Source organism: Podarcis cretensis, assembly GCF_951804945.1.
Source record: "Podarcis cretensis genome assembly, chromosome: 3".
NCBI classification, from domain to species: domain Eukaryota; kingdom Metazoa; phylum Chordata; class Lepidosauria; order Squamata; family Lacertidae; genus Podarcis; species Podarcis cretensis.
Genome location: NC_137172.1, coordinates 54,141,118 through 54,164,286, shown reverse-complemented (window position 1 = coordinate 54,164,286; position 23,169 = coordinate 54,141,118). Strand labels below are relative to the sequence as shown.

Genomic DNA, 23,169 nt, shown 5'->3' with positions numbered 1-23,169 from the left:
GGTCAGAAAGGTGGAAATCTGCCCAAAAACCTGCTCCGACCATAACGCACTGAAAATGGACATGATACTATTACCAACCGGCTCCTTTAGATGGAAGATGAATGACAATTTGTTCAGAGATCAGGAGATTATTAAGAAGGCCCAGAAAGCATTGAAGGACTATTTTGAGATAAATATGAACACTAAGGTGGAAAAAAGAATTATTTGGGACGCAAGTAAAGCTGTGATGAGGGGGTTCTTGATACAACAGAATGCTGTAAGGAAGAGGATACAAAACAGTAGAAAAGATAAGATTTTGGAGAAAATAAAAGAATTAGAGAAGAAGTTAAGATCAAACCCGAAGTCCTTGCCGATCTTGAGAGAAATCAAACTCTATCAAGCACAATATTCTAAACTGATAAATCAGGAAATAGAGTGGAAGATTAAATTAATGAAACAAAAAACTTTTGAATCGGCAAACAAATGTGGGAAACTGCTAGCTTGGCAGTTGAAGAAGAGACAAAAATTGAATACAGTTACAAATTTGGAAATTGAAGGAAGAAACATTCAGAACCCCACGGAGATCAGAAAGTGTTTCCAGAAATATTTCAAAAAATTATATACTCAAGGGCCACAGGATGAGGTTGAGATTAAACAATTTTTGGAGAAAAATGGACTTAAAAAATTGTCACAAGAAAATAGATCTCTCCTGAACAGTAAAATAACACGCCAAGAGATTGAACAAGCCATTCAAAACATGAAACTGGGCAAATCTCCAGGGCCAGATGGGCTAACCTCCAAGTATTACAAGACATTAAAAGACCACTTGATACAACCACTGATGGAGGTTAGCAATGAAATTATGGAGGGGAGGAGGGCGCCGGAATCGTGGAAGGAAGCATTTATCACATTGATACCTAAATCGGATTCTGAAAAGACACAACTCAAGAACTACCGTCCCATCTCCCTTTTAAATGTGGATTACAAAATATTTGCAGATGTCCTGGCAAGTAGACTTAAAAAAGTTTTAAATGAAGTAATTCATAAAGACCAGGCAGGCTTTCTCCCAGGTAGACACATGTTTGCTAAAACAAGGAACATTATTGACATCTTGGAACTTTTGCAAACTGATATAAATACAAAAGCAGTGCTAATTTTTATAGATGCGGAGAAGGCCTTTGATAATATCTCTTGGAAATTTATGAAGGGAAATTTAAAAGAAATGGGAGTGGGTCGGGGTTTTGAGAATGGAATTGATGCAATATATTCAGAACAAAAGGCTAAATTGATAGTAAACAATGTGGTTACAGAAGAGTTTAAAATTGAAAAAGGAACACGACAAGGCTGCCCGATTTCCCCTTTGTTATTTATATCAGTTCTGGAGGTGCTCTTGAATATGATTAGAGGGGACCGGTTGGTGGAAGGGATTCAGGTCGGAGCGAAACAATATAAACTTAAAGCTTTTGCAGATGACCTAGTTCTGACCCTGCAGGAGCCAGAATCTAGTACAAAAAGAGTACTACAACTGATTCAAGATTTTGGTCGGGTGGCGGGATTTAAACTAAATAAACAGAAAACTAAGGTGTTGGGGAAAAATCTGACAGATACAGAGTCAGAACAGTTTCAGAGAGAAACAGAACTAACTGTGGTTAAAAAAGTAAAGTACCTAGGGGTAAACATAACAGCAAAGAATCTGAGTCTATTTAAGGATAACTATGAAAAATGTTGGTCTGAAATTAAGAGAGACTTGGATAGTTGGACAAAATTGAAGCTTTCTTTGTTGGGCCGAATTGCTGCTGTTAAGATGAATGTATTGCCAAAGATGTTGTTTTTGTTTCAAACATTGCAGATTGTGGACAAGACAGAGTGCTTCCGGAAGTGGCAGAGAGATATATCTAAATTTGTCTGGCAGGGCAAAAAGCCCAGAATTAAGTTTAAGATACTAACTGATGCGAAAGAAAGAGGGGGCTTTACCCTGCCGGACTTAAAGTTGTACTATGAAGCCGCAGCTTTTTGCTGGCTAAAAGACTGGCTACTTCTTGAAGACACTGACGTATTGGACTTGGAAGGTTTTAACAATGCTTTTGGCTGGCATGCATACCTATGGTACGATAAGGTTAAGATCAATAAGGTCTTTAAGAACCATATTGTCAGGAAAGCAGTTTTTAATGTCTGGACAAAATACAAAGACTTATTGGAAAACAAAACTCCGAGGTGGCTTTCACCTCTGGAAGCTAAGGCCCGAAAAAGACCCAATATGGAGGCCAAATGGCCAAAATATTGGGAAATATTAGAAAAAGATGGAGACAATTGGAAATTGCAGAGTTTGGAGAAAATGAAGGATAAAGTGCGAGACTGGTTACATTACGCTCAGATTAAAGAAGTTTTTAAAATTGACAAAAAGGTAGGGTTCCAGGTGGAGAAATCGAAGTTGGAAACAGAACTGTTAGAACCAAAAAATAAGGTACTATCAAGAATGTATAACTTGCTGTTGAAATGGAATACACAAGACGAAATGGTCAAATCAGTTATGATAAAGTGGGCTCAGGATATTGGGCATAACATCTTGTTTGAGGACTGGGAAAGGTTGTGGACCACAGGGCTGAACTTCACTGCATGTAATGCTTTGAAGGAAAATGTAATGAAAATGATATATAGATGGTACATGACCCCAGTTAAACTTGCCAAAATATACCATTTGTCTGATAATAAATGTTGGAAATGTAAAGAACATGAAGGAACATTCTTTCACCTCTGGTGGACTTGCCCTAGAGTGCCACTGGAAGAGTGGCAGATGCAGCTGATGGACTATATGCAACTGGCCAAGATGACTGGTAGAATTCGAGACCTGGGAGAAGAGAGGGTTGAAGAAGACTGGAAGAAATTCAAGATTTATTTACAAAAGTATTGTAATTTGGTAGAAGGCTAAGAAGGATGCTAGATCATAAATAACTGCCTACCATTGAATTAGATTTGAATTTGACGATAAGCGAGAATGAGGAAAATATAAAATTTTTGGAGAATTATTAGATTAAATTAATTGAACAAGATTTAAGAATGTAAACAAGATGATAAATTGCTGGGAAAAGGTCATAATGATGTAAGTGGGAGTGGGTGACGTGAGGGAGTCCAAAGAAGTTTTGAAAAATGTGTTATGATTCATGTTATATTGTTTATTATTTTTGCATTTTGTATTTAAAAAAATCTCAATAAATATTTATATAAAAAAAGAAAAGAAAAATTCCATCAGTGAAAGATTGGCAAATTAAATTTTGTGAATACATAAATCTGGCAAGACTCACAGCTTACATAAGGGGACAATCGGAATAGAAATTATTAAAAGAATGGGGTTGTGCTAAAGAGTATATGAAAAAACATTGTTCTGGAGTAAGTATATTGGTATGTAATGAATGATGCTTTACAGGGTTAAAGAAAAAGAAAAATGGTGTAAAAAAAAGTACAAAGGTGGAAGTAATCTAATTAGACACAAAAATACAGTAAGAGTAAATTTTTTGAGGTATTAGAACAAAGGAAGGAAGTCAATTTGTGTTTATGTACGTAATTATATGTTTTTTTTTTTTCTGTAGATGTGTGCTTTTTCGTTTTTGTTTTGTTTAGTTTTGTTTCCTTTGATTTTTTTTCCCTTTTCTTTTCTGTTTTTTTTTGGGGGGGGTGTTCCGGGGTTTTTTTTGTTTGTATAGTATTATTTTGGATTCACTGTAATTTGTAATTTTTGTTATGATTCTGCATTGAAAATAAAAAAAATTCGAAAAAAAGGGGGGGAAAAGAAAACTCAGTAGTTTGCCACACTTTTGTGACATTTTGGTTGATCCTAAAAAGGTATTACCCAACTGTAGATTGTTGAGGGTTTTTTTTACTTATGAAACAACATGTATGCCTCTGCTTTTTACACACCAGCGTTGTGACTAGTACAATGCTCAACTGCCTTTAGATCACAACCTCCCACCCACCTGCAAGTCAGGTATAGATTTACAACTGCATGGCTTGGAAAAGAGCATATGAGCAGCTTTAGGAGTTCTACCTAGCATTAACACACAATTCAGTCAAGCTTTGCAGGGAAATTTTCATTTTTGCAAATTATGCTTTGCATTGAGTTGTATGGTGTTGAATTTTTTTTAAAGAGTTTAATCCTTTTTTAAGTTTATCAAGCCACCCAATCTTAAACAACTCCTCACCCACAATAATACAAAAACCAGACTTAAAATGGACACTGGTACCAGAGCCTGCAATAAACCCAGTTGCCAGCTTTGCTGCCACATACACCTGGACAACACCATTAGTGGCCCCATCAAACATACCATCTCAGGACTATTTAATTGCTCATCTTCTAACATTCTGTATGCCATCAAATGCCAACAGTGCCCTTCAGCCCTCTATATTGGACAAACAGGCCAAACCTTACGCCAAAGGATAAATGGATATAAATATGACATCAGGAATCACAAGACAGAGAAACCAGTAGAAGAACACTTCAATCTCCCAGGACATTCTATACAAGATCTCAAAGTAGCTGTCATATTACAAAAGAATTTCAGAAATAGACTGGAAAGAGAAGTTGCTGAATTGCAACTTATTACCAAACTTAAAACCATGGAGAGACCTGGTCTGAATAGAGACATTGGATTCTTATCTCATTATACATGATAAAGCTATTTTTTAGCCATCTCACCCCTTGCTTTTTTTCCTATAAGACCAATTGCAGTCATTAATAGTCCTCAACAGGTTTACCATACCTATCAGCCAATCACCCATTCCCACCACCCTTCTGAGTAATACCCCTCCCCACCCTCTCACTATATATAAGGGTATGGTGACTTCTGTTTCAGTGTATCTGAAGAAGTGTGCATGCACACGAAAGCTCATACCAATAACAAACTTAGTTGGTCTCTAAGGTGCTACTGGAAGGAATTTTTGTTTTGTTTTGTTACAAATATACAAGATAGACAGAGAGGGCAAGGAGCACAAGGGGGGACCTAGTGGCCTTTCCATACCAAGCAGCCTTTATATCAACAAGCATCAGCACACAATACATGAGCAGCACACAATGCGCACAGTGCACAAACCAGCCACAATGATTTTGCATTTTTCAGCATTGTAAGAATACGTTTGAAAGCCAGAAGGAAAACTCACTTACACTTACTGCTTCTGGACTAACTTTGCATGTCTGAGGATACTCTTGGCAAGACTTGAGTTATCAATATTTCTTGGTATAATCCAGGACTCTTAATGTGCCTCTTTCTTTGCACTGCTAGTGATGCTTCCTGATCATGAAACCCAGTTCCAAACAAATCTCTCATACAGCAGTAAGTCATGAAATACTCATAAAATTCAGCCTTCAAGTCATCAATAATTTTCTTGTATAAAAAAGAGATTCTTTAGCTTTCCTCTCATTCTGTAAATGCTAAATTCATTCCTAACATATTTTAAAATAATAATATGCAAATAGGCATGACAGTTAAAGAGGGTTTTAAAGTAAGGTTACTTATGAATGTTTAAAATGTCAGTCTTCCTGCCGGAAAAAGAGCGTGTTCGTGAAGTTCAATTCAATTAAGTTGTCTGTTCCCAGCTTACCAGCCCAAAAGGGATTAAGTTGCCTAAGAAAGTTAATGCTGCCCAACATTTTATGTGGATTTTACACAGGTTTTTCTTTCATGCCAATAAAAGAGCATAATTGAAACAAATGCTGGCTTATGTTCTGCCTTGTTACCTATGAAACAAGATATGTGTACTGTGGTGACATACATGAAGGTGAGCACAAGACACTGGAGGGGTTTTGTTGTTCTTGTTACCATGTTTATTTATACCCCACCTTTTTCCCAGACTGCGACTCAAGGTGGCTTACAGATAAAGTAGTAAAAGCTAAAAACACAGAAAGTGTTATATGTTGCTTACAAGAAAAAGAAAAAGAAAAAGAAAAAGAAAAAGAAAAAGAAAAAAAAAAGAAAAAGAAAAAGAAAAAGAAAAAGAAAAAGAAAAAGAAAAAAAACTTGAGGCAAAGATGGCACAAATAAGTAAGATCCTGTTAACGTGTCTGTTCAAACAGGTCCAGCAGGTTTTTCATGTACAGTGGTACCTTGGAATGCGAACGGGATCTGTTCCGGAGCCTCATTCGCATCCAGAAGCAAACGTAACTAGCGATGGCACGTCTGCGCATACGCGTGTCGCTTTTCGCCACTTCTGCACATGCACGTGACGTCATTTTGAGTGTATGCACATGTGCGAGTGGCGAAACCCGGAAGTAACACACTCCGTTACTTCCGGGTTGCCGTGGAGCACAACTCGAACACGCTCAACTTGAAGCATATTCAACCCGAGGTATGACTGTAGTGCAAAAACCTGCCAATTTTTATTGAACCAGGGATAATAGTGAAATGAATTGTATGCCCCATGTGCAACACAGCCTCCATCACACTGCTCTTAAAAGGTACTATCTGAAGCATCAGTTAAGAAGGTGCTGCACTCAACTGAGTATGGCATTCTGAGCTTGCCATTGTATAGGGGTGGGGAACAGGAGCTCTGCCCCAAAAGCCACTTTAACAAGGGGGCAGGGCAGACGTTAAGCCAACCAATTTGTGCTTTCCTGTATCCTCCCTAGATCCCTTCTCCAGGGGAACTCTTGACTTGGCACCCTCCAGATGTTTTGGACTCTAACTCCCGTCAGCCCCAGCCACCACAGGCAGGTCAAAGCCCAAACATCTGGAGGGCACCAGGATGGAGAAGGCTGCCTTCTGTAACAGTTTCATATGTTCTCATAAGATCATTTCACCCGGTTTCCACATTAATCTGTCAACATTTTAAAATAATAATAATAATAATAATAATAATAATAATAATAATAATATGGAAGCGTGTACTTAATTCTCATTTTATTTTAATGTACACACTGTAAGCATACTTTAGCCTAAAATACACATTGTAAAATATGTTTTAGTATATGTTTAGAGTCAAGAACTATATCATAAAACTAAATGGAACATGAAATCCAAAATTATATTCTGATCTGAGTATTATTCCAGGACATGTGGATCAGGCAAACTAGCTTAGAAATGAAGACCAGATAAAATCTTCCTCCATCTCTGCTTTAAAGGTCCCTTTCTTATGAGGAAATATTTACATGTAGAGTTTAGGAATAATCAGCTTCACTGTCGATAGAAAAAAGAAAAAGAAATCAAATGCCAATTTCAAAGTAAGCCAAGCCAATACTCAACTTGCAAAACTGCTGAGCAGATGGTTTTAGGCATGAAAACAGGCCAATAACAAAGGATTGCAGTAAATCTATAGATGTATTAGATGTTGTGGAAACCTCTAATTACCAAAACATACACAAAAGTTGAAACAGTCAATGAAAGCTATGAGAGAAACAGAAAATCAATGTACACTGCATCTTTCAGTTTTACTTTTATGTACAGAACTGAATTTTGGCCTCTGAGTTGGAATTCAACCTTGCGCTGCTACAATCTCTCTGTCTGTGCAAGCATTGCAGCTCATTGGATAGAATGATCCCCTCTCCTTTCTCCTTACACGCTGTTCTAGGGATTCTCCTACAACAGCCAATTTCAGGGGGAAGGAGAGGTTGAGCAGGCAGAGGCGCTTGTGCAAAGCTTCCACTGATGTGACTTGGCGGTTGAATCCCACCTGCTGTGTTTGTGAGCTTTAGCAATTCTAGTTCTGTTAATTCAGAGGGGAAATAGCTACACTAAATAGTGACATATTATTCCTTGTGCTAGAAAAACAAACATAGAAACCAAACTTCTACATATTATAAGTCCTGTTTTATAACTTGTAGATATTACATTGAATTTTTATTACGTGAGCCACCTTGGATGAGCTGTACTGTACGTAGAAAGATGTCCTAAAATATTTTCAAATGAAGACATTTTGATTTCCAGTCCCTTTTCCTTTGCTGGAGTAATAAGCAGGGCAGCTGCATTCCTCTCCCAAAGAGCAAAAGATTGGAAGCAGGTTGAAAATGATAAGGAGAAAGTATAAGAATATTTGGCCAAAAAGAAGTCTCTTAGCAGTTCTTGAGAGGCTTTTGTGCTTCGGACCACTAACTTTTGCTTACAAAACTGCTGGCATCCATGTCTGGTTGCAATCAATGAACGCGTACATAGTTTTCTCTTTTCTCCTTAAGCAGAAATAAGTCTTTAAAAAATCCAAATAGCTGGTCTGGCTGAAGAGGTGCAGTGTTCTTGAATTCTGCTTAAGAATGGGTATGGTTTTTTTCACTGGTGATCTTCACTTGTGTGCCATAAATCAGGCTGAGCCCTATTAAAATGCCTTAAATAAATTTTTGATGTTTATTGTTTCTGAAAACACTGTGGTGCTTAATTTTGAAAAATGATGCCAAGGCTTGAGCCTACTAACTCCCCTGCTTCTCAAGCCCAGTTCTGCAGGGGAAAGTTGTAAAATTTAGAGTTGATTTAATGGTGATGGAAATACACTCTGTGCACATACTCAGAGGATCTATTTCTTCATTATTGTGACACATATTCCATTGTAGTGAGATTTATTTTTGGAATAGGTGTGGAAGGGAAGAACTTTTATCATTTAAACATCTAATTAAAATTACTGGTTTGTAACTTATGTACAACCTACCCTCAAACTTTAATTGTTTTCCAGGATTCTGTGGCATATTGCATGATCACAAATTTCTTTGTGTTTTCATGGAAGTACAACCCACCGAGGTGTCCTTATTAAAATATTTATAGCCCCCTTCCCCCTTGCCTGCCCAGATGCTATTGTATGCTATATGATCACAAATCCCTTTATATTTTCTTGGAAGCACCCCCTCCACAAGAGCTGTTGTCATTAAAATATTGTTTTATACCCCCTACCAAGAAATGGTTAGAAGAGCTTACAATAAAACAACAACAGTCCAAATCACAACGTAGAAGCAATAAAAGAAAATAAAACTCATCACAAAGACTGGAAACAAAATATGAGAAACTGAACAATCATCAACCAGAGCCGAACAAGCTAACTGAATCGGAGGAGTTTAGAAAGAGTTTTGCTCGCTACTGAACACTAAAAACAAAGGCACCAGGAGAACCTCCCTAGGAAGGGTGTTATAAATAGACAAATGATAGACAAAACATTATATGCACCAAATTCAGAGTTTCGTCACAATACTTACTAGCCAATCACTTCAAAGTTCTCAATATGCTTTTGAAAAATATAAAAATGCTTGCCTACCCTTGCCAGAGTCAGTGTCCCTTGCTTGCAAGTTTTGCAGCGGACTCGAAGCTTTCCAGGTTTCACAGCTTGGCAGAAACTTTTGCAGAAAACATAAAACCTGTTGTAGTTAGCAGCACCTGTTTGTAAGAAAGAAAAGCCAAAGCCTTAATTTGTCATAATAGCAAGACAGAGAGAATTATAGGGGCCCAAATTTACTGGAATTAAAGTAGACAACTATTTTAGAAACTTATAAAACAGAATGATGAAATACATTCTTGTTCTGTATACCTGTCAGCTGTTGTTGTTTATTAAATATCTATACTGCCCTTCATCCAAAGATCACAGAGTGGTTTACAACATTAAAAAATGCACAAAAAGATCTAGCATAATAACAAACAATAAAAATACCCCCTTCCACACACAGTTTAAAAGGCCAACCCGACTGCCACAACAACCCGATTGTCGCCTTACGCAGTCCCAAGCGCCATGCCGCCTACTGGCGCACAGCCCCAAACTAAAGAGCTGCTAGAAAGCACCAAAGAGGTGCCAGAACTCAGTTTCAGTGAATTCCGGATGAAAAAAGCCACCCACACTGCCAGGCCTTGCTACCAATCTGAAAGCAACACTTTGGGCCAACTGAGGTTTCTGGGTGGTCTTCAAGAGTAGCCCTACATAGTAGTCCAACCTGGAGGTAAAGAGGACATGAATGACAGTGGCCAGTTCCATCTTCCTTTTGGATGGACACAGTGGTGAACTAACTTACAGAATTACCCTCTATGTTGTTTTTGGTAGTGCATGGATTGTTGGCTGAGATGCAAAGTGGCCCAATGGGGATGCCCAAAGGAGCTGGACAAAGTCATACAAGGCTCTGCCCCTGGGCAGTACTATAATGGACACTGGTGAAGCTGGCTGCTTATTACACCATGGTAAGAGTTTGGAGATGAATTTTTAAAAATTAAAATCAATAATTTTGCATGCAGCTAAGTTTGATCTCACAAGTCATGCTGGCGGGGGGGGTGGTGGGGCAGCGGCACTATCTTAGTCTGCCTGCCCCACTGGCTTAGCCTTTCGCTGATTAAGATTGTATTCTTGCCTGATGGACAACCAAAATCCTGAGGCAGGCCCTGTTAATTCAGCACACCAAAATATGCTAGAATCACATTTGTGTGCACTGAAAGCTGTCAGGCTATCAAATGTTAATTTACTGCTTCCTTAATGAAAACGCAATCTTTCAACATTAGACACAGAATGAAACAGAAAAGTTGACAAGTTACAGGTTTTTCAATTTATTGGACTAATTTAAAACGTGATAGCATTAAATATATGACTGGTAAGCTCTTGTTGTGAGCCGGCTCAGAGTTACTGTAATTAATTTACCTGTAGCTTAAGGTGTAAACTACATTTACTGGTGCCATTAAGTTGAGTGAACAGTGGAATAAAAAGAGGGCATGAGGAGGGGCAACTGTGTTCATTTTATTTGGGAACCACAATTTTTTAAAAAACAAACAAAAACTATTAATTGCAGTCTTTTAGAATTAAAAAAGTATTTGTCATGCAATAAGAGTAGTATTATGGATGTTCACGACATCCTTGCATGCAAAATACTCTCCATTTTTGTTCCCTCAAGTTAGGCTGCAATCCTAAACAAATTTACTAGGAACACAGCAGGACTTACTTTTGAGTAAACAATAGGATTGCACCATGAATTTGTTAAGTCAATAGTGTACATATTACATCTACGCTCTTATTTCTTTTTTCTGAGTAGTTTCTATCCCATCAGAACACCACTGTTTTATTGGCACTGTCAATAAGCTGCAGAATTCTGACAAAAAAATAATGTGCAAGATAAGAGTGGTGTATATGTGAATTATGGCATATTTCCAATTTACTGTACGTCGTAAAATCCTACACAAAAACACTCGGCTACCACTGGGCTAAGCTCAAGCCCCAGCGCCATCAGTCTCTTTCATGAATACTATTAAAAAGAAATCACAAGCATTAAACTTAACACAGCAGAAATATGTCTGGAATAGAGGTAGATGAAGCCTGCAAACAAGCAGGACCTGTGCAGAGATCCGGAATAACATGTCAATTGTCTTTCTCACAGCATAGCTGCTAGATGGTGAGAGCACTACAGGAGGCACACTCAGGTCTTTGAGAAGGGAGTAAATGGACATTTCCAGCGACCCATCTGCTGCTTTATGCAGATGGACTGGTAGCAATCTCACACTTCTGTAGCCACGTTATTGGGCTTCTGTAGAGAGCAATATTTCCAGCAATGAGTACAAGAGCAATCAGAATAAATTAAAATAACATGAATGTACTATGCCGTAGAAGCTGCACAAATCCTAATCTAACATTAGCAGCCCCTGTTCCCTGAGAATCATTAGGACTAATTTTTCACAAACAGCCTTGATTGAGATTATCTCTCTTTGTTTTCAGGGGCAAAAGGAGGTGAAAATAAATCTGCCTCAAACACAACACCAACTCTGAAGTGGTATTATTGCAGAAAATTGCAATTATGGCATAGCACCAGCAATCACTAGAACTGCTGCAGTATCAACCTTACAACCTTGTCTTTCCTCATTCAATCAGGCACTATAGGATTTTCATGGAGTTTTCCATTAATATTTTATAGTAATGGCACTCTGCTAAAATGTGCAAATACAGCAATGGCCAATTAAAAACTAAAAATCTTATTTTTACATGCAAACTCTGGTGCTAAATGTGTGTGCATGCACACGTGCTATACATAAGGTAGTGTTTCATTTCACATGAGGGAGAGAGGGAGTCTGTGTTTTATGGGAAAACAATAAATTGTTGCTGTATCATTGATCATCCTCTCAGAGTAAAGACTGTGACACTGAACCCTGTGTGTGTGGTATATAATCATATATAAGACTGGCGTTAAAGAACTACTGTGTTTGTTACTAAACACACCAGATTCATTTTAACCCATTCCATTTGACAGATTTTTTATAACTCAATGCCTTATAGTACACATAAAAGACAATCACCCATCCTGGTCACTAGACACTAAAAACAAAAGCACAAGTATAGAGAAAATATTCATAATGGACAGATGTAAAGGAGTGACAGTTCTAGACATACTGGAGTACAATGGAGGCTCCTAAAGCCTTTTGTGGCTAAAGGAGTATCTGACAAAATAAGGCAATCTCCATCACTAGACAATTATATGACAAGAACCCTCATGGAACTCTCTCACAGAAGACCATGCCTGCTGTGCACTTCTACCCAAACAGTATTTAGAACAACTGTGGTTTACATGCAACAGTAATATTCATTTTTGTCTGAAATTTCATTGCTCTTTTGCAGCACTCCATACTTACAGCTTTCCTGGTTTTGTGCAGGAATTATCCCCCTAATTATCTGCTCAGAGCAGACCGGGAAGCCCTACCCTGACATGGGAAAATGCAATAAACATTCACACTGTCTGGTGAGGCTCTGACCACTCTCTGGGACAAATTACAGGTGACTGCAGCTCCACAGTTTAAAGCTTAGACTGCCCCTTCTCAGTTGCATGGCATTAATGAGAGTGAGTGTTTAAAACAAAAGGAGCGGAGAAGGAGATGCTTAACCCTTCACCTACCAGCCCATTTCCCCCTGAAACTTCTGCCTACCCACAGTTGATTACCAGTGATCTATTCTAGACCCAAGTTTACTTCTCAAAATGTATGTCCAGAGCTCATGTCAAAGCAATGCTTCCCATGGACACTTCGTAAAGAAAGGAGAATATGCTACCAGACCATTCTCATACTTTCTACAGTGTAACATTCAGTTTGTTCCTCAGTGCATTACAGTGGTGCCTTGGGTTACAGACACTTCAGGTTACAGATGCTTCAGGTTACAGACTCTGCTAACCCAGAAATAGTACCTCAGGTTAAGAACTTTGCTTCAGGATGAGAACAGAAATTGTGAGGTGGTGGCACAGCGGCAGTGGGAGACCCCATTAGCTAAAGTGGTACCTCAGGTTAAGAACAGTTTCAGGTTAAGAACGGACCTCCAGAACAAATTAAGTTCTTAACCTGAGGTACCACTGTATTCATCAGTACCTCATGATGATTAAAACAATTATTTATTAGGAAAAGCCCTTAATAAATTGCAAGTTTTCACTAACTTTCAAATGAGCTCTAGTTTGAACTAGATTATATATTATTCTATGTAATAGGGATGTTATTTCCAAGCTGTCAAACTTTGGGAGTGGAGGAGTTGATTTAAAAATGAGTATTAAAATGGCAAAGGAAACTAATTTGATTCAATTGTTTAAACTAAAGAGTTCAAAACCAATCCTCCCTGAGGCCAGTAATTTAATTTGGTACATTAACATCCCTAGGTAAATCAGCCTGTCCATAGTAGATGATGGGTGAAAGCATCATTATATTAACAAACTTAACTTTGCATTGACTGGATTAATTAAATACAATGTACTGAAATGGAAGTAAAGTCTTTTCTACGTGTTTAAATAAAGAAGAAATTATTTGCCTTTAGAGCCAGAAGCAGCACTTATTTGTTTCATACGATGTCATATACTTGCAAAAGGAAAAGATAGATACTTGGTTTTTTTATTGAAATGGAGAGTCCACCCTTCAATTCCTAGGGCAGTTTACAACACAAAATAAAACACATGCAATAAAAAGCATTTCAAAACATAAGAGCAGCATAAGAACCTCTCGGAGATAAAAGGAGTCTGTATTAAAGAATTGGGGAACTAAAAAGGTCTGGACACGAAATGTCATCAGCATAGGCCCGAGTCAAGCCTCTCTGGAGAAAGCATTCCACAGTCAATTGATAGCAAAGATTGATATCTGATTTGGATATACAAAATAGAACTGGATCAGAAGGAAATGAGGGCAAGACAGAAATCTCTTAACATATACAAAATCTGTGTATGTTGTAGATGCACCAATATCACTGTGTTTTGTTGATAATGTGCAGCGTGGAATGGTAGAGAATTCCAGCTTCTGTTAAACAAGACTATCTTGACATACAGGCAAGTTTGTGAAAGATCACAGAACCAAAGATGACCTCGTGCAGGTAGGGTCTCCCATTGAAGCATTAGGTTTAGACTCTGTTACCTCTATGTATGTATCACCCTATACCTCCGGGTATAGGGTGGTATATAAATTCAATAAATAATAAAAATATGTTCACACACTCATCTTTCTAGGATCATTTTGTGGTGAAGGGATCAAGCGTGTTCACTCCTGCGAATTGCTGGGAATTAGCAAGCATAAAGAAGCATTTGGTTGGCCACTGTGAGAACAGGACGTTGGACTAGATAGTCCTCTGGCCTGATCCAGCAGGGATTTTTTTACGTTCTCTCCACCACATTATATAAGGCATTGTGATAACAGGGATCCCTGGGGATGCCCAATTTGCACAATTCATCCAAATTAAATGGAGCAGGAGACTCCACAACTCAATGCTTTAAATGTGTGGCCAGAAGGAGCATAACGCCAACCCCATCCCTGTAGAAAAATTGTTGTCAACCCAGTGCAGGGGTCTAATTTCAGCCCTTTCCAAGGGACTAAATGGTGAGTCTCTTGCATTGCATTCTTCCTTGCCTTCCTACCATCTTTCAGACTCCACATATTCTATGCAAATATATCTAATATAATCTGAATGCACAGATCTTGGCATCAGATTGAAATACTTTTTCTTTTTCTTTTTTCTGTTTAGCACCCACTGAGTCTGTTTTTGGTTTGGTTTGGGGGTTGTTGGTTTTTGCACCCACAGTGTCTCCATAGTTCTGTTTTGTTTTTTAAATGTAACATTAAATATGTAAGAATGTATACTATTTTTGAATGGGTATATAATTAACTTAAGAAATTGTTGCAAACCATATGCTGAGACGGCTGTTAAATCAAAGTATCACATGATTCCAAGTTATTAACAGCACCATGACATTAAAATAATTCCAACATTCCTTTTGAACTACAGAAATTAACAATATTCTATTAATGATCACTGTTAAAAGTGGGTATCCTTTAAACAATAAACAAGCCTCAGCCAGCTTTTATTTGATTCAAATGGTCAAAGCACACATGAGAGCCATGAGAAAAAACACATCTCCAACTATTTAGTTTTTAAAACTTCTGAGAAAGAATTGTACAAATACCTCAGTTTTACTGGCTAGAAAATGTTGAATCTCTGTTTGGGGCTGTATTTATTCAGTCTGAAACTAACAGCTGGTTTCTGATGCACATGGCTAATTTCATTTTTGAATCCAGATTGTTCATCCCATTTACTTCCAACTGCTGTTGGCTACCTCCCCCCACCCCCAGCCATCCCCCATCCTTCCGCTGACTAAATTTGAATTTTACAGAGTTGCATAAATGCAAATCATTTCCTTCACAGCAATCCCTTTGTAGGTCTTTCAAAAACAGAAAGAAAATTCCTTATTTTGTAAACATAATGATTTGGGTTAGGGTAAACACTGTTCTGCTGGGTTGGCTTCATTATTTGTATTATTTACCTGTTTGATCAAAACTTAAACACACAGACCACAGCCCAAAGAAGTAGAGAAATGAATGTCAGGAAACAGCGCACGTGAGGAGTGGGAGAGGATGACACCATCTTTTACACGTAACCTTGTCAGTTCTGAGTAAAAATCCACATTTGGATAAGTTGCTTAGTAGCATATATCCCAAATGTAAATCTGTGGTCCCACTGTATGTAAGTGTGTGTGTGTGTGTGTGTGTTCTCTTCAGTCTCCCTCAGTACCAATGTCTCTTTAGATCAGTAACAAAACTCATAGCCACAGAGGCTCATTACTGAACTTCCAGGACCCTGCTAGTTACAACAGTAAACAGAATAAAATGTTTTCCCCCCCAAATGGTTTTTTAAAAACACATTCATTTTCTTCATCACATTTATACCCAATTTCTTCTTGAAGGAGCTGAGGTTGTCTGGGTAATCATGAGCTTGTCAGTGTCTCTCAGCCTAAATTACCTCACAGGTTCTTCTGAGGATAAAATAGGCAAGAATAGAACCATGTCTGTTGCCCTGAGCTAAAAACCAGCTCCAACTTTCAGAGGGCAGTCAGCAATGTGCTCGTTGGTAAGTTACTTTGTGATAGTAGAAGGCAGCTATAAGACGCCATTTTAAATTTCCCATAGTGACCCTGATATAGCATCATTCACTACACAGCCTATATATCAGCACCAATGGGCTCCAATAAGGCCCTTGGCCTGTCTGTTTCTTGAGTATACCAGGTGCTGGTATCAGGCCTGCCTGAGCTCTTTGGTGGTGGAGCAGAATAAAAGTAACTAGATCAAACCAGAGAGATGTGCATATGGAAGTGTTTCAATGTACACAGCTCTCACAGATGTATTATTATTATTATTATTATTATTATTATTACTACTACTAGTAGTAGTACTTATTACATACTACTGCTACTGCTACTACTACTATTACTACTACTATTAACACACCCTTCACTCTAACGCCTCAGGACAAGTCACAACTAAATACCAAAAGTGATCCTGGTCAGCTTATTTCAGGTTCTGTTGCATTACTAAAATAAACTTTGAGCAGCTCAAACTTGTCAAATGCAGCTTTGTTTAACTACTGCATCTTAGCATCACCAGATCATGCTTTTATCTGTAAAAATCAACACAAGTGTGTGCATAAACAAAAGAAAGTGTACTTATGGTAAGAGTAAGGGCATACGATCTAGCGTGGAATAAACATAGCAGCACAAGACAAGTATCTGCTGGTATCTTATTAATCATATTGCTTGCCTCATTCAGAAAGGAAATGTTGACATGAAGCCAATGTGAATGGTTTCAGAACTCACAGGGTTAAAGAGTTCTGTGTGACGTCCCTCAATTCCTGAGGCGTGACTAGAGGGAGTGGTCTGACTCCACTTCCTGTTTTTTCTGGCTTCCGAAGGAGACGGTAGCCATGAACGCTAGCAGTCCAGGGAAAGACTGTAAAGTGCTGATTTATTGTTTTACTGCTTGAAATAAACACTGTCAAATAAACACACTAATGACTGGGTGTGTTTGAATCTTCTGATAACACCGAGAAGCAACAGCTCTGCTGTGTTTACTCTGCAATTCGTGGCAAACGAGGGATCGGCACAGCGGAAACGTGCCGGGCTGGAGATCGCTTAAAGTTACGGCTAATTGGGGTCGTAAACCAATTAGCTACGCCACGCCCAATAGCCAAAGTCATATATCTGTCTATATAACGCACCTAGCAGATGTCAGCATGTCAAATTCAGGCAGAAGAAAATGTTATTTCATTAATTTTAGCAATTTACTTTGAGCATATTAGTGCACCTCTGGCATGAATATAGAACTATTTGCATTCATTCATCACACTTAGAATGTATTCACAGGCCAGCATACCACCTTCTGTCTTTTCAGATGCCTCCACAAAAAGCTTACCTTCTGGAATTAGGGTGATCAACTACCACCTATAAAATTCAAACATGATTCCTAGTTACTATTTATTTATTTTGGGGTTTTCACCAGCCAGAGGTTTCTTCCTAAGGAGGAAATCTATGTATTTCAACTATATGTAATAGCTTTCCCCCCTATTTTGGTGTGACCTTATTCTTAGCAATTCTATACCCTTGGCCATAGTGCCTGGCGTGCTCTGGTCCATGGGGTCACGAAGAGTCGGACACGACTAAACGACTAAACAACAACAAACCCTTGGCCATACAGTGTTATTTTTTTTTTACAGAAAGTAGCTTTAATGCTTTATACACTTAAAGTACCTAGGTCTATACAATTATGTGTAACAGCATGATTCACTTTGCTGCAAATAAACTTGATCCCAAGTATAATGGCATTCATTTATCACGAGATGAACAAATTCAAGGTACCGAGTTCATTGATCTCAAAATATCAGCAGGTGCACCAAATGATACACAAGATATTTTGGCAGAGCTGGCAGCATATCGTGCTAAGGAAGATTTTTTAAGCAAGTCATATGTATTGAAGTCTGTTGAAAAAGTGGATGCAGTGGAAGGGAACATGCTTTAGTTCGAAGCTTAGCAGAGTGGCTGTGGACATTTTAAATATGCCACCAACAACAGCTGCAACAGAACTCAGCTTCAGTACTTATGGAGTTATTCATTCAGCAAAAAGGAATAGGCTTACTGTAAACAGAGCAGAAAAGCCTACATATGACTCCTAGAAGAGAAGAAAAGAGAAGCCTACACATGACTCCTAGAAGAGAAGAAAACACAGCTTCTAACAAGCTCATTGAATTTTATACAACCATCAACTTCGTTCTATGATCTCCCAGATGATCAGTGTGGAACTGAAAACTCTGTTACCAGTGGAGGCGAAGCTGGTGACTTATCCTCTCAAGATGTTTGAGGAGTCAATATAAATTTATAATTTTGAGACTTGTTACTTAAAGCCTATTTTTTTTAATAAATTTCTTTCTTGTGACAATTTATCAGTTATAATTTAAATATGTTGTGTGTTGCCTTACTTGTCTAAGCAGACAGTAATTTGCATTTCTGATGTTATGTAACTTGTTATTACAGATTATTTGTGTTTTATTTTCTGGAAATAATAGCATTTATCTTAAACTTTATATTGAATATATTGATTCTATTAGTGCTGCACTGAAAATACTGTACCATGTAGATATGCTTTTAAAGAATGTACTCATATAGTGGACCTGAGGGTTTTTTAACATTTCTTTTACTTTAAAAGCTACTTTTCATACATATACAACATAATTAGAATTCAAAATTGATGGTAAATATACGGTTAGTGGCAGGCTTAGTGATTAATGTGAGTGATTCACATTGAATTTTCAATTTCAAGTTTGGTGCAAAAAATTCACTGCATTGCCCCATTGAATAAAAGTATCTATACAGTTTTCAATTGCCATCTGAACAAGTTTAAAGGTAAAGGGACCCCTGACCATTAGGTCCAGTCATGACCATTAAAATTATATCATTTTCAATGCATTAAAATTTATACTCCTATTTTAAATGAAAATTCTCTAATATTCCTATTAATCGAGAATATTCTCAAGAATAGTCTCCAAAAGATTATTCTCAAGAGTTTAACATCACTACCCATGATATTCTTGCAAGGAAGCTGGTAAAATGTGGGTTGAACGAGGTAACTGTTAGGTGGATTTGTAGCTGGTTGACTGACCAAACTCAAAGAGTACTCATTAATGTTTCCTTGTCATCCTGGAAAAATGTGACAAGTGGGGTGCCGCAGGGTTCTGTCCAGGGCCTGTTGTTGTTCAACATCTTTATAAATGACTGGGATGGAGGAGTTGAGGGGATGCTCATCAAATTTGCAGATGACACCAAATTGGGAGGGGTAGCTAGTGCCACAGAAGACAGAATCAGAATTCAAAATGACCTTAACTGACTGGAGAACTGGGCACAAGCTAACAAAGTGAATTTCAATAGGAACAAATGTAAGGTTCTGAACTTAGGCAGGAAGAACCAGGTGCACATATATGGGATGGTGGACATCTGGCTTATTAGCAGTACTCGTGAAAAGGATCTAGGGGTCATGGTGGACCATAAGCTTAACATGAGTCAACAGTGTGATGCAGCAGCAAAAAAAAAAAAAAAAAAAAAGAGCTAACAATACTCTAGGCTGTATCAACAGAAGAATAGTGTCCAGATCAAGGGAAGTAATAGTACCACTCTATTCTGCTTTAGTCGGACCACATTTGGAATACTGTGTCCAATTCTGGGCACCACAATTTAAGATGGATGTTGACAAGCTGGAACGTTTGCAGAGGGCAACCCAGATGATCAAGGGTCTGAAAACTAAGCCTTATGAGGAGTGCTTGAAGGAGCTGGGTATGTTAACCCTGGAATAGAGGACTGAGGTGAGTTACGATAGTCATTTTCACATATCTTAAGGGCTGTCACATGGAGAGTGAACATGCTTGTTTTCTCCTGCTCTGGAGGGTAGGACTCAAACTAATGGCTTCAAGTTGCAAGAAAGGATATTCTGACTAAACAATCGGAAAAACTTTCTGACAGTAAGAGCTGTTATGCAGTGGAACAGACTCCCATGAGAGGTGATGGACTCTCTTTCCTTGGAGGTTTTTAAACAGAGATTGGATGGCCATCTGTCATGGAAGCTTTAGCTGAGATTCCTGCATTGCAGGGGGTTGAACTAAATGACCCTTGTGGTCCCTTCTAACATATTTCCTTGCTCAATTATTTTGACTACGATAAAGAGGTTGTCCTTGATATTCTGTTTAAATACACTTTGCTAAACATGGTCATAAACACATAAATGTGTACCTGGTGGGGAAAGACAAGAAAAAAATGAACCTGTATTATCTAGGAATGCACGCACATGCACACACACACACACACACACACACACCTTGAAACAGCTACCTAAAGCATTTGAAGCAGCTGCACGTTCATTCCTCTTGTGAAGAGTGCTGTTCTTACATTTTTTCGCTGTAATCAAACAATAGAATATAATGATTTTTAAAAATGGAACTTCTGTTTTTATAAATATTCAGTATCTCAGTAACTCTAGATGCTTAGTTTAAAGCAAAGATTATATTCCTCACTTGGAATAAATCAAGCACACGTTTCCTTAGGGTATGATAGGACAAGTAACTTGTTTTTTCCATACCTGGATAAATCAGTCCCAGGACTGACCAAGGTTGTGCTGGTAAGACCCAATTAACTTCCAAGACCAGTGCCTGAAAAATGGTCTCTTAGCTGCCTTTTTAGAATAATTTAACTTTAATACAGACTACATTTAAATTTGTTTCTTCACTGCCTTTAATTAAAGATGTCAAAAAGGATCAAGGGCAGTATAGCCCTTCATATCATCCTTACACCAAACACTGCAGATTACATTGCACAGAGTATACACAATTATGTTTGGTGCAGGCATGCATACAGCATGAATCATAGACTCACAGAATTGGAAGGGACCGCAAGGGTCATCTAGTTCAACCCCTTGCAGTAGCCTGGGACTTTTTTTGTAGTAGTACATATTTTAGGATAATCCCAAGTTTGTTGATATATGTCTCTTGTGCATGCACTGTAGTTTAGGTGACAAACAGGCAAAAACAGAAAGATGTCAAATTGGTATTAGTGTACAGTGGTACCTCAGGTTAAGTACTTAATTCGTTCCGGAGGTCCGTTCTTAACCTGAAACTGTTCTTAACCTGAAGCACCACTTTAGCCAATGGGCCCTCCTGCTGCTGCTGCCCCGCTGGAGCACGATTTCTGTTCTCATCCTGAAGCAAAGTTCTTAACCTGAAGCACTATTTCTGGGTTAGCGGAGTCAGTAACCTGAAGCGTATGTAACCTGAAGCATATGTAACCTGAGGTACCATTGTATAGGCTACATGCACACATAGTTAAATAATGATCCCCCCCCTTTAATTTCCCTTTAATTATGGCCCCCGGTAAGGATGTAGAAGAATTCTGATGGAAACTGGACAAGAAATTGCCAATGTCCAGGTACTCATCCCGTGTCTAGAAATGAATTATGCTGTGTCAGGTTGTACTGTCATTTCAGAGGCATTATTTGGGTGAGAGTGGGTAAATACAGCAGCCCGCAATTGGGCAGGGGCAACTTCATGTAGCTTCATACAAACAGAAACTTCGTTAAAAAAAAAAAAGTGTGGTGGGCCACAGAGCTGCCAATCACAGTTAAGGAAACAGAGAAGCCTCCACAAAAAAAATTAAAAATTATCCTAAGTACTAGACCAACAATGCTGTTCCACTTTCACAGTGTAAGAGAGGTCCTGAAAGTAAAGTGGTGTATTTCCACATGTGATTCAACTGCCTGAAATACGGCGGGTGACTATAAGACCTAGAGTCTTCTTGGTGATAGGCCCCACCCACCCCATCCCTTATGGAACTCGCTGTCCAAGGAAGTGAGATTTTCCACCTTCTAAATGGCCCTTAGAGCAGCTAAATGAAATCGTTTTTCTGATATCCTTTGCTCAACGTAGAAGTATTTTGAGAAGGTTTATTGGATTGCTTGTAAATACTTGCCAGATGAATTGATTATATAGTGTTAATGGCTTCTTGATTTTATAGAAGTTATGTTGCATTGTTATAACATGACAATTTAACTTGATTTAACACTGTCTACAAAGCACTTTTTATTAAGAAGTGGTACACAAATGGAATACAACAGCTTTCCCTTCAGCAACAGGTTTATGCCTCTTGAATGGCAGGGGTGGGAATAAGTGGTTTGAGGAGTGACTTACATCAGCATAGGACCATATAGTTGGCTTAAATCGAACCTTGTATGTATTAACACATCATTAATGAATATTGTACAAGAAAAATTATGCAGATGTCCTAAAAGGGGAAGGAACTTTAAAGGGAATCAAATTGTGGCAAACCACCCAGCAAATTATTGGAAGGGGGAGAACGATCAAAACCAATCTAAGTGAGTTTTAAATATTCCTTACCCTGAATAACTCATATGGGGAAGAAAATAAATGCCATAAGTCTAATGCAGCTATGGCAGAAATCCGGAGCATTAAATTTTATATTAAACATATAAATTATTCAGAAAAATCTGTAACACTTCCTCGTAAGGGTCAGTGATAAATACTTGATAGAACATAAAAGCCACAGACATGCTTATAAATTAGTTAGTATGTTATGAATGGTATTATAAACTCTTAATAAGCCGTAACTGACAGCATTAACTATTCATGGCAACTGTCATAAAGAAGGACATCTGCATATCAATATATTTGAGTTGCACACTAGACATAGCTAGATATAGATGTATTTATAGGGCAACACCAAGAGACAAGCTGAGCATTTGGCTTCTATGTCCTTTGATGTTATTAGTAGATAGCAAGATGTCCATCAACTGTTAGGAATGTGTATGGAAATATGGCATAGGAATAGATGAGTCTTTTCTTGTTCATTTAATTTCATTTGAATCACTTTTTCAAAACAATTGCGCTCACACATGCATGTCAGAGAAGCGCATGATAAAAATCCTATAATTCAGCTGC

At 38.2% G+C, this 23,169-nt stretch overlaps 1 protein-coding gene across 3 annotated transcripts in view; it reads right to left on the bottom strand.

Moving 5' to 3' along the window:
• The window catches only part of PRKN (parkin RBR E3 ubiquitin protein ligase), a 638,032-nt gene that overhangs the window by 417,116 nt on the left and 197,747 nt on the right, over positions 1 to 23,169 (bottom strand). For all 3 annotated transcript variants that reach the window (XM_079971894.1, XM_079971892.1, XM_079971893.1), the window contains exon 4: positions 9,196 to 9,314. In XM_079971894.1, coding sequence (XP_079828020.1) covers positions 9,196 to 9,314 — 119 coding nt within the window. The remainder of the gene's footprint in view (positions 1 to 9,195; positions 9,315 to 23,169) is intronic.